The 13032-nt window shown below is 38.0% G+C and overlaps 1 protein-coding gene across 1 annotated transcript in view; it reads right to left on the reverse strand.

Annotated features, from left to right (window-relative positions):
- Positions 1-662: 662 nt before the first annotated feature.
- SHQ1 (SHQ1, H/ACA ribonucleoprotein assembly factor) overlaps positions 663-13032 on the reverse strand; it is a 114049-nt gene continuing 101679 nt past the window's right edge. The window contains exon 11 of the mRNA XM_037800377.1: positions 663-1971. Within this exon, the coding sequence (XP_037656305.1) occupies positions 1425-1971 (547 nt within the window). The 3' untranslated portion in view covers positions 663-1424. The remainder of the gene's footprint in view (positions 1972-13032) is intronic.

The following is a 13032-nucleotide window of genomic DNA, read 5'->3' on the forward strand; positions in this document are numbered from 1 at the left end:
AAATGTAAAACCTAAAACTAGAACTTCTAGAAGAAAATGTAGGGGCAAATCTTAGCAACCTGGGGTTAGGTAAAGATTTCTAAGCTACAACACCAAAATCACAATCCATAAAAGAAAGATCTGATAAATTGGGCTTCATCAAATTTAAAAACTCCTGTTCTTTAAAAGACACCATTGTGAGAATGAAAGAAACAAGTCACAAAGTGGGAGAAGAAAATATTTGCAAAGCATGTAAAAGACTTGCATCCAAAACTTAAAAACAACTCTCAAAACTCAAAAATAAGAACAAAAAATCCAGTATAAAAAATGGGCAAATGACTTAAACAGACCTTTCACTAAAGACATATGGATGACAAACAGGCATATAAAAAGATGCTGAACATCATAAGTTTTAGGGAAATGCAAATTAAAACCACAAGATACTCTTACACATCTATTAGAATGGTGAAAATTAATAAGACTGACCATATCAAATGATAAAAAGAATGCAGAGGAACTGGGACTGCCATACATGATTGGAAGGAATGTAAAATGGCACAGCCACTTGGGAAAACAGTTTGGCAGTTTCTTTAAGTCAGCATATGCCTACCATACAACTCAGTTCTTCCACTCGTAGACATTTACCTAAGAGCAATGAAAGCAAAAATCAATAAAAAAACTTGTGCACAAATGACCACAACAGTTTTATTTGTTATAGCTCCAAACTGGAAACAATGCAAATTCCATCAATTGGTGAATAGATCAATCTATTCAATGAACTACTACTCAGAAATAATAAATCAGTAACAACAAGCAGCAGCAAACTTTAGGTACATGCTATCACATGGATAAATCTCAAAATAATTATACTGTGTGAAATAAGCCTGACAAAAAAAAAGAGTACATACTACATGATTCAATTTACATAAAATTCTAAGAAATGTATAGTGGTGGAAAGCAGATCAGTGGTTGCCTGGGGAATGGGGGTGAGAGACGTGTGGGGAGGGGCAGAGGGAGGGATGACAGTGGGGCAGGAGTTCACTGGGGATGACGGATATGTCCTTATCTAGCTTGTGGAGATGCTTTCACAGGTGTGTACATAGGTCAGCACTTACCAAGTTGTATACACCTTAAATATGTGCTGTTTATTGCATGTCAAGCATACCTCAGTAAAACTTCTAAAAGTATTAATAGACTCTACATTCTAGAGATCCTGGCAGCAGAACTATGATTTTCAACCTGCAAGCCTTAATTACAGTTTGGTAAAAATACATCAGAACTTTATTTTTAAAGTTGCAATAAAGAAACCTAAAGGTATCAACATCAGATCACTTAATGTTTTATGTATCAAAAAAAAAAAAAAAAGTACAGAGTGAAAATGAGGGATTCTACTTCAATAAATGAAACCAAATGGGACACATTCTCAACAACGAATAAATCCAGAGTCAATTACTTGGGTCTGCCAGTCGCTCACCTCTGTCCTGCATGTTGCTCTGATTTCCAGAAGCAGAGCCCTCAGGTTCGGACACCTGGATCGCAGTCTTTAGTTGTTCTCCAAGCTCCTCTATCAGAGGCTGAGACATTCCGAGAGCTGGTAATGGGGCACATGGTTGTCCCTGACTAACATCAGACTTCAGGATGGCGGGGTTTCTGCACACCTCACCATCATCAATACACAGGGTCCTGCTTTCTTCTAGAAGAGGACCTTGCAAAGAATTTACTGTCTCAGATTCGCTGTCTCTGAGCTCTTCTTCTGAATCTGAGTCTTGGGTTCCACAGGATGAGTTTCTGTCAGATTCCTCGGAATCACCTGCCTCCGAACCAGAGCGAGGTGTCTGTTGCCTGCAAGCTGAATGGGCTGCTTTGGATGCATTTTCTTCCTCCTGGACAAGAAGTGCTGCTGCTTCCAGTTCTTCCAGTTCTAACCCCAGCTGGGCCTTTGTAAGAGAGACTTTCTTTAAGGCTTCTGCAAGAGCCGCCAACTTTTTGGACCTTGAAAAACATTTTAAAAAGAAATATTAGGACTATTAGTTAAATGGCCTGAGGACAACAGAGTACATAGCTTAAAAGACAGCTGGATCCTTACTTCATGTGGTGCATCAGGATAAATTGCAAAATGGAGCAAAGATCTATAGGTAAAAGACGAAATTATTAAGGTATTGTGAGGAAACACAGGAACATTCCTTTATAACCCTAGAATGGGGAAGACTTGTCCAACAATGACTCAAAATTCAGAAGCCACAAAGGAAAAGACTGATAAATTCAACTAAGTAAAAATCAACAACTTCTGAAGGACAAATAGACCATTAGAAGCAAAGTTAAAAGATAAATGTAAAATTAGGAAAACTATTAGCAACTCACAGTGCAGACCACAGCCTATCAGAGGATCCTAACAGAGTTCCTAAAAATGGATTTAAAAAACAGTAATCCAACAGAAAAAAAGGCAAAAGATACAGGCACACAATTCCCACAAAAGGAAATACAAATGACTCTCAAATATATGAAAGATGTCCAACTTCAGTCAAATGAGAGAAATACAAATTAAAATCATACTAAGAGATATTTTTCATGCTTCATACTCACAAAAAATGCAAACATTTGACAACACTCTGTCAGCAAGGCTTTGCAGAAGAGATAACATGGGTATAAATTCCTATGAAGGAGAATTTGGCAATAGCTTTCAAAATGGAAAATGTACATACCCTTGACCCAGCAATCCCACTTCCGGGGTTTAACACCTGCTGTACGTATGCAACATGATACAGTTACAAGGTTATGTAGCACAGAACTACTTCCTAATACCCAAAAATTGGAAACAACCAAATGTCCATCAATATGGAGCTGGTTAAAAAGGTTATAGTACCTTTACACAAAGAAATACTCTACAGCAGTGCAAGTAATGAAGCTCTCCATGGGCTAATCCAGATACACTGTTTTACAACAACACAAAAGGTGCACAATATGTATATGTTACCTTTCAAGTAAAAAAAAAAAAAAAAAAGGGAAAGGAAAAAAACACATACTTTATTTGCCTGCATATTTATCAATAAACTCAGGAAAGCTATAGAAACAATGATTTATGGGTATGGTATGGTGGGAACCGGAAAGATGGGGGATGATGGAGAATGACGGTGAGAGGGAGAATTTTCACTGCATATTGTTTTATTTCTAAAACCATGTGAGTGTAACACCTGTTCAAAAATTTAAAATGTACAAAAAACAAAAACAAAAACAAAAAATAAATAAAAGAGCAATATTAGAGAGCAGCATAGTGCGCTTTTTCTTTTTATCAGAAAATCATTTCATATTATTTCAGAGGGTATTTTTCTCTGAATTACCTGCTAGATTTACAACATTACATTGTACCAAATAGGTACACTTTTTCATTAACTTGAATGCACTGAGATTTGTTTTGTTTTGTTTCTTTCTAAAGAAGCAATATAAAGCATGCTGCAGTTCTTCAAAGACTGTCTCTTTACTATTCTATAGAGGAAAATCTACTGATGTGACAACTGAAAAAAAGGTGACAATGAGAGAAAATGGTAAATGTGCTGACTTGTCTTCCATGTTTCCCTAGCTCCAAAGATCAAATAAGTATTCAAAACATTCAGTGGCTTTGAGACAAACTGGATGAGGGTGAGTACACGAGATAAATTCTCACTTGTAAAAGTGCAGGCATAGTCCATCCCATAAGGTGGAGACAATGAGGCTTTACTTTAAGAGAGCTGACATGAACAGATGGTGCACTGCGAACTGCTGAACAAAGATGGTCTTTTTTCACCTAAGTGCCTAGATGTATCAGAGACCCTTTTTTCTTAAAATATTTAGAGTAGCACTGACCTCTGCACAGGAAGGCTATCCCCCTGCTACTCTTCACAGGGGTAATCCAGGCCACGAAGCACCTGGGCAGTCAGTGTCCAGGTGGGCTGGAGGACAGTGGGGTGGATCAGCCAAGGGCAGCAGCCATTGGTAATGGCTTAACTTCCTCTTGAGCGACAAAAAACTCTGAATTTCAGTATGGGAATTTCCAGAGAGCTTAGCAAAGGGAAGGTGGGGCTAGCGCAAAGAGGAAAACTTTGCCTTGCCAAAGGGTTGCAAACCCTAGTCGAACTTTTATCAGTTGGAGATATTTTAAAAAGCACAGCCATGGAATAAGATGGCTGTAATATCATTTACACTCTGGTCCAAGATGGTTGTAGACAATGTCCACATGTATTTGGAAACCTTCAGTACCAGTGGCAATGAATATGGTTAGAGTTGGTGACCCAAGGCCCATTGGCCTAGGAACTAGCTCACACCATGCAGGGGTGTCCTCTCTGGGTAAGTGCATGCAGTAAGGAACAAAGAGTGATAAACTTGGAAAGATGGCAATGCCTCTTTAACTTATAAGGAATAAAAATTTAAAATAGAAGCTTTCACTTCAGGGACCACACATATCACATTTTTAATAGCCATGACAAACACTTCGGATAATACATAAAAGTTGATATTCTGCAAACATCACCACACTTACGCCTAACAGCCAGCCTGCAAATCAGTTTCATTATTACCCCCACTTTACAGATGAGGCAACAGAAGTCTGGAGGGATGGAGAGATCTGCTGAAGTTCACCTAGCTAGCAAGCCAAATCTGGAAACCCAGCCGCCAGTGCTCTTTCTAATCCACCCCAGAGTCTCCTTTAAATATGCACACTCTTAAAAGCTGCATTTCTTAAGACCACATTCCTCATTCCTTCTCAATGTGAGCTCCACTCAACATCTTCCAAATAAACAAGTTCTGCCTTGCACAAGACCCAGAATTCTCCAAAGGGGCGCTGGTGGCCAATCTCTTTAACTTAGCAACCTTCAATGAAGTATATAACTAAACTTTAATTATATGTTGGGATAGGAGGAAAAACTTTGAATTATTTTTGTGAATACTATTGAATATATTAGATACATCAATTATCAAGTTGAAACCACTTGGATCTTTGTTATTGTCTACTGTAATAATGTTACATCCCAAGTGTCTTTTATAGCAGTATACATTTGAAATTTCAAAGCCCCTGACTCTGGCTCTTTTCAGAAAGCACACATTCTCAGGTTGGTTCTAAAAACATCCCCCAGGTAGTCCACATCCTCTGAGACTAGAAAGTGGTGAGGAGGAGCCAAGGAGCAACCTGGCCCAAACAGGAGCTCATGCCTGGCTGAGCTGATGTCAATTTTTATTTTTCAAGAATTAGTTTGCTTTTCACTTTTAGCATCTTACTACGTTTAAAGTGACCAGTTTATATGAGGAATGAAAAAAATTATATGTTCATCTTTGATCATCAGTCATTACATTACCTTCATCAAGCTCATTCTTATTATCCCTCTTTTGCTACCTGAATTAATTTAGGCTAGTTTCCTAAATTAATATTATAGTTCTGATAGAAACCAAACACATATATAAGAAGTATTTTGAAGGCTTCCCCCCCAAAAAGGCCAGAAGAAAAAGTGCTTACAATTTTCAAAATATCATTGGTGTAGAACATGACTCAATAGTCTAAGGAATGAAAGGTGCATTTGTTTTTATTCAGTTATTTTACCAATTACTGTTCACAAAAAGGGAAATCATACCTCTGGGGGAGAAATTAAGCTATGAAAAAGGAATCGTTTTGTTCTTTCAACCACTGGTACCATTAGAGTTGGTTCCAAGTCTGCCACTCCTAGTAAATTCTAGAAGCTACCTCAGCAATGGCCTTACCATTTCAGAAAACACCTCATTTAAGGTAGTTAGTAGTTTTTCCCTGTCATACTCAAAACAGACTAGGCTACTTCACGTCAAAAGCCTTGCCAAGTGACTGTTAACAAAAACTCTTAGAAAAAACCAGGTACATTTTGACATATTCAAAGAGCATATAACACTGAATTACTAGTTATAGATTATGTCTATGTGAAGAACACCTACCTGTTAAGAATGTGTTAATTACAGAGTGAAGAGACTCAGCATTTAAGAGAGACAGGGCAATAGAATCATACCAATGTCATATTTTAATAAAAGTACACTCAAAAAAGGTTTTTTCTTACAAAATCTAATCCTACCATGTAACAATGACAACAACAACAACAAACAAACAACTTTCATTTCATTCATATATGCAAGATAATATCCTATTTGGAGGCTTTTTAAAAATTAAAGTTCAATTTCTGACAAGTTAAATTAAATACAATTACCGTGAAAGAGTAATGGTAACAGCTGAGAGTGCATGCCTTGAACATGACTAAGCTGATATAAAATTTCCTCAATTATTTTATATTTGGTGACTGGGTTTGAAAAAAAAAAAAAAAAAAAAAGACCCATAGCCTTATGAAACAGCCAAAACAAAGTGTAAAGGGACCCCTGAAACGTTGGAAAAAGAAAACTGGGTATAAATAGAAAGCATACATCCTGTTTCTTGCTGTAGAGTTTTGTCTCAAACTATCAATCAACTTTTCAGCACTTGCTGCAATAGCCAGACTACCATCAATCTTGTAGTAACTGACTAGGTTTCCTTTTCTCTGCCCAAACCTGCTAACCTGTGAGGCATGACATAATGACACTAGAGCCAACAACTGATAATGTAAGACAGGACACCAGTGAAGTAATTCAAGAAGCATTTCATACTGGATGATGGGGTATACTTGCTAACTTAGCCTTTTAATTCCAAAGGACACTCCACACATAGTCACAGAATCTCAGGTTCTATCTGGGACAGACCACTGAACACTGCATAAACTTTTTTTGAGAAGGGCATCGATGATAATGATACATACTGCAAAGAGCCAGTGCCAAAGTTCAAGACCCTCTGCCCAAAATGCATTTGTGTAGCCTGATCTAAAGCATTATCTTTAAGAAATTGCTAGTGATACTATCTTGAATCTTAGAGAATCTGAATCTGAGAGTTGCCATGAAAAACAAATACCAATTAATGCCCAGATGAAGGCAGAATTGTCTGCTGTTATTCCTTAACAGTGAAAACCATTTCCAGCTCAGTCATTAAAAGAAAAATTCTATCTTTTTGAGCAAGAAACTACTGCATTAATACAGGAAGACTGAAAGGTAAGAATTATTTAGGGAGAGCATATTTAGTTTGGGCCAATGAAATGACTTTTCTCCCAATCTCCAACTGGATTTTATGCCATTTTGTAGGCCTGGTCTATGAAATACAACAACCAGTCCATGCACATCAGTAGAATAATTTTCTGCAACCCTCCTATAGCTGAAAGAAACAGTCATTAATGGTGAATAAGTAATACCAGGGGATAAAAAGGTCACAAACTAAATTGACTTAAAATGGAGGTCAAAATTTAAAAGTAAATAGTGACAAAAAGAGTGTCTTCACTTTGAAACAAAACTACACACTACAAAAATATGTTTATGATGCATTTAACACTGATAACAATATTGAGGACACAGCTACAACTATGCACTGATTCTCAAAGAATGAACCAAATATTAATTGTATTTGTAATTATAACTGTACTAACAAAATTACATTATAGTACCATATGGCATGCATCACTTCACGCTGGACTTTTACACCAGAATCACAGAAGATAATTTTTACAGGAAATAATCAAGGACATCATCAGTTTTCTCAAGGGTCTCTGTCATGTGATGGTCAAATCAATCTTTTGATATTCAAAATAAGGACTTTCTATGAATGTCATTATTATTGTAGAATTTTCTTCTTCAAGTGTTAACTGATCTCACTCCTCTGGGCTCAATGTCAGTAGTTTTGTGTGATTCAAGCACAGCTTCCATTTTCCTTCCACTTCCTTCACAAAATCCTGTATCTTTTACTCAATGTACAATTTCAATTTGCAATTTATTTGCACTGTATAATATCAGTGTTCAACAAGAGGTCAAATAACGAAAAGCTGCAGGTTGGGGTGGGAATATACTAGGGAAGGAAATGATATGTTAGAATAGGGACTAAATTTATTAGGTAGTTTGATCATTAGTGAATATTTTTGTGTTTAGATGACTATCTCCCTTTGTAACTATGTAATTGCAAAAATTCAAAGAATATTCAGAAATAAGGGTCCCCTGTACAACACATATAGGTGGTTGTACTAGAGAGATCCACTGGGGGTTTATTCTTGAAGGGAGCAAAAAAATCATCTATTCCACTCCTTCCATTATATAAATGAAGTTGTTATGATTGTCTGCTTTGATGCAGTTTCTAAATCTGTGTGACTTAAATTGGAAGATTTGGAATTACATCCTAATCCCAAAGTTTATAAGCTTAAAAAGCTGTTCTCTTTCACCTTTACTAGAGCAGTCAGTATGACAATAATAGAAATTATTTAACCTTTGGAAAAAAAAGTAGAAAACTTCAATGCTACTTAATTCTTATAAAGAAGACAACTTGACTCTGATCTAATGAGCTTATGAAAAAATACACTGTGAGGCAAGAGAAGCTAGAAAACAATCAATATCAAACCATTCTTTAAGGACATGATATTTATCATTTCACAGAAGTCCTTGGAAAAAATAACTGCTGTCTTCTTGAAATATTATAAAGCATATCAAGCTAAAAATCACAAAATTGACCTACGTACCCTTTTATGAAAATTAAGCCAATTATAAGCATTGTATAATTGGAATAATAAATGCTCTCAGAGGGACAATTCCAACCATTTTACAATTATGCCAATGACTTTCTAAAAAGTTTATGGGCTCTAATCCTGAAGCAGAGAATAAAAATATCCATTAGCTCATTGATATATATTGATACATTGGGCTACAAATTCTGCACAACCCTCCTCCAACAAAAATAGGGGAATAAAATCTTCAAATGCCCTTGAATAACAGAGTCAGATTATTACAGCAAACTGCTACTCAGAAAACTCAACCACTTCTTGGTTGCTGTGTAAAGGGACAAAAGTTCCCCAGTAGCACATTAATAGTAACAGCTCACCATCCTGTTCCCTCATTCAGTGCTACCCTATGAGACAGGCACTATTGGTTCAATGAAGAGACTCGGAGGCCCAAATAAGTTAATTATCAAGGAGAGACCATTCTAGAGTCCCCAAGCAGAACAGTTTTCCTTTTTATGTGTTAATATGTTTATAAACTCACACACAGTTTTCTTTTGGTTCACAAAGATATAGAGAATCATTTAGTTTAATCTTCAAATGATAAACTGCTGGGGTGCATGTCTAAAAAGTCTGTACCAAAAGCTCTTCTGCACAGCAGAAGTGAAAGCAGCTGAGCTAAGGGCCAAGAGATGGGTGTGGAACCAGCAGTTAGTTGAGAGAGCAGTCTGAAAGTCAACTCTCTCTTTCTCTCTCTCTCACACACACACATTTTTAGAGCAAAGTACATGATTTTATGTAAAAAAAAAGAAAAAAGAAAAGCTATAGCATTGCTACAGACTGTAGCAAACACCTCTAGCAGGAGTGAAAGTTTGCCCAAAGCTGGAGAAGCTGCCACTGCGTGGCCTCATCACTGACATCCATCTGAAAAGCAGAAGGATGAGGATGATAAAAAAGGCTAAGAAAGGCACAATGTTCATAAAGAACCTTCTGAAAGAAATGCAATCCATTCTGTCTTCAAAGTAGTTTTACATTCATGCCAGACCAAATCAAATAATCTGAGGCTCATAAATTTGACACATTTCCCAACACAAACCCTCTCCTGTCCCCCACAACAGCAGAACTGTTTTCACTGAAATGTGCTTCACTGTAATCCCAAAAGCTGATGTTCAGGGCTGATTTAAAAAACAGCCCCAAGAAACTCTTTGAATTGTGCAACTCACAAGGTTTCCCTTTCTGGACTGGCTGTTAAGGAATTCACATCTGCAACCCACCCAACAGTATGGAATGTGCTTGTACCTCCTTCCTGCCTCCATTTTCATTTTACTTCTCTCACCCCTACCTTTAATCATACCACCTAGTTTTACACACACACACACACAAACACACACAAACACACCCAGAAATGCTTTAAATAATTTCTGATACAAGGCAGGAAATAAATAATTTAAGAATGATTAGATAAAACAAAACAAAAACAGATGAACAAACAAAACATTTGGAGGACAGAAAAGGATATGGGAAAATGGTGACGACAGATGGATAGATCTTGTCAATCCATTTCCTCCTCTATAATTGTTCCATGAAGCACAGCATTTGGGTATGTTGGACTTGAACAATCCTGACAACATTTCTATATTTCACCTTATGTGAAAAGAGCAATTTCATGACAGAGGTGTAGTATGTTGATCTATTAACTTTTCAGATGAAATGGCTGGTGGGATTCAACTGAACCAAGTGGAGGTCAATCAACAAGATGGAGAAGATGTTACTCTGTGCAGGTGGTGCTGAAAGCAGGGTGTGATGGGACCAAGATTTTCAGAGCTGATCAGAAATTAGAAGGCAGCTCATCCAAGTCCCTGACTTCACAAATGGAAAACCACCAACCAAAATATCAACAGCAGCAAAGCACAAAACAGTCTTCTTCATATAATAAAATGAGAGGAAAGGATGGGTTTTTTCCTAATTCCCTCTGAGCGTCAAATGCTATGGTCTACACTTCTACAATATGACCATGATACTCCCGTTTAAAAACCTGCAATGGCTTCCTGGAACGCAGAATAAAATCTAAACTCCCCTCTGAGGATGAAACGCACCATTCCAGTCTAGTTCCCTGTGCTTTGGCTCCTCTGCCTTCTCTCTATCCCTGGGACACACTAACTCACTCTCACATCAAGGCATTAGTGCTTGTTGTTCCCTCTTGATGGAACACTCTTCTCCCAAATCTTCACATGTCTGCCCTACTCATTGAGTACTCACGGAATCCTTGCAAGAGCAGCCTCTTTACAGCAATGCGTCCCAAGCTGTTTCATGCCACGGGACACACAGAAAATACCTGCCTGGCATGGTGGCAGGGGGACTGACGAGGCTGGCCCACATGCTGCCTGCCACCCAAGGGCTGAGGGGGGGCAATATCTCCATTCATCTGTAGCCCACTCGTGGTGCCATGGAACACCAGCTGGGACGCTCTGGCCCTCACCCTCTGGCTTCTTATGGCAGGATTTACTACTGAGAACTTTACTACTAAGTGTAATAGGAGAGTTTGAGCTCTAAACAAGTATAAGTCCTGGCTAAAATTTCAAATATGTCTTTTTGTCTCTGTTTTCCCACCTTGAACACAGAACAAAAATGACCACTACCATTGAGATGGGAGTCAAAGCTTTGAAAATTCAGAATATTTATCCAGTCACTCTTATGACACACAATGAAATGTGTTCCTAAATGAATATCACAACAGCATGTGTCAGCTAAATTAGAACCATTCTATGGTCCTTAATGCCAATCCTGCTGTACAAAATGAATGAAAGCAAGGTGTGGCTTGCTCAGTGGTTTAAGTTTTCTGGAATTATTGAGCAGCTGACATGTCACATAAGCTTTGGCTTTCTTTCTGTTCACTCTGACCAACAGTTAACAGGCTCCCTAAAGAGAGTCGGGAGCTCTGCTTTCCTAGGGACAGGACCGGGACAACATGATAGGATATGGTACAGAGAGGAAGTACAGATTTTCACAGCAAGAGAGAAGGAAGGGCCTGGCACAACCCTAAGTGGCCATCTCCTGGGGCAGAGCTGCTGGTCTTGACTATATTCTTATGTAAAACACCCCCCCCACCCCCACCCCCACCGCAACCCGCCCTTACTGCACCAATCAGTATAGCTCACAGATTTAATAAGGGCAGCTTTTAACTCATCTCCCCTCTGTAGGGGAGCCAGGCTTAGGAGACTGACCCGAGGAGCCCCCCTTGCAGCCTTCTGGAAGGCAAACTTACTGCACTCCATTTAGTGGCCAGGTGTTCTGATGGCCGTGCTTTTTGACAGATCAGCAACAAAGAGGAATGTGCTCAGAAAATAAACCCACCTTTAATTCAGTCAAAAACTCAACTCTCCTCAATGTCTGACTTCATACTCCTTACATCCTACATTATCAGCTGCATTCCTTTTTAGGAGTTAAAGATCTTATGCCAGTCGTCCAGGAGATTTCTTTTAAAAGGTGCCCTAAAGAAATCTTTTTAAATAAGCCTCACTTAAATAACACTGAATGACTGAGCTATACACCAAAGAGTACACACTGTATATGCCAGTTACATAAGTTCAAAACCTGGGAAAACTAATGGATGGAGAGTACCAGAAGTGAGGATGGGAGTTATAGGGTAGGAATCATAACAGAGAGAGCACAGGGAGGGGCGTAAGGCACGATTTCTTGATTTGGGTGTTTCACCTTATGAAAATTCATTATTTATTTATTTGTTATCTGTGCATACTTCATTAGAAATTAACTTAAAAGAAAAAAAAAAAAGAATGCAAGTCCTGGAAAGGAAACCTCAAGTTTCTGGCCACTTTCTCTGGAAAAGGGGTGGAGGCAGAGCAGGAAAGAATATTAGGGGTGGATGGAATCCCAAGAACAGTTCCAACTTCCCCTCAGCAAACCGTCGGGACTTCTAATACTACGCCTCTTGTCTCCAACTTCTCTTTAAAAGACACGGCATGTTCTACCAAACACAAAGAGAATCTCAAAATATTCCTAGAGAAAGATCCATAAGTCATCTTTTTCAATGTGCGTGTTGTAAACAGAGCTTTTCTTGGCAGAAGTACAGGGTTCACTACTACAGAGGTTATTCCTGTGGTATTAGTTAAAACACTATCTGGATGTCATTTCAAAGAACTTTTAAAGGGCCTTTTCCTCCCAGGACATTTGACTTACAGACCAACCTTTGTACTTTTGGAATTAAGTATAAAATAAAAATTTCTGTTAATATTGCTTTTAATACTGTCTCCAAGCCGCCAATACTTTATCTTACCTATAAAAAATCTGAAAACCACCAGGAGTCTTTATACCACTCGTATGAATACTTTACTCAAAGTGAGCAATTTTATCTATTTTGTGTACTATAGAATAAAGCTTACTTTGTCAAAATAGATACTGTTTCTTCAAAATGAACATAAGGGTTTATGGGACCTCATTATATGTCTACAAACACAATTAAAATTTATATAATAACAACAGAAAACCTTCCCCT

The sequence above is a fragment of the Choloepus didactylus genome, chromosome 1 (genome assembly GCF_015220235.1).
Source record: "Choloepus didactylus isolate mChoDid1 chromosome 1, mChoDid1.pri, whole genome shotgun sequence".
Classification (NCBI taxonomy): domain Eukaryota; kingdom Metazoa; phylum Chordata; class Mammalia; order Pilosa; family Megalonychidae; genus Choloepus; species Choloepus didactylus.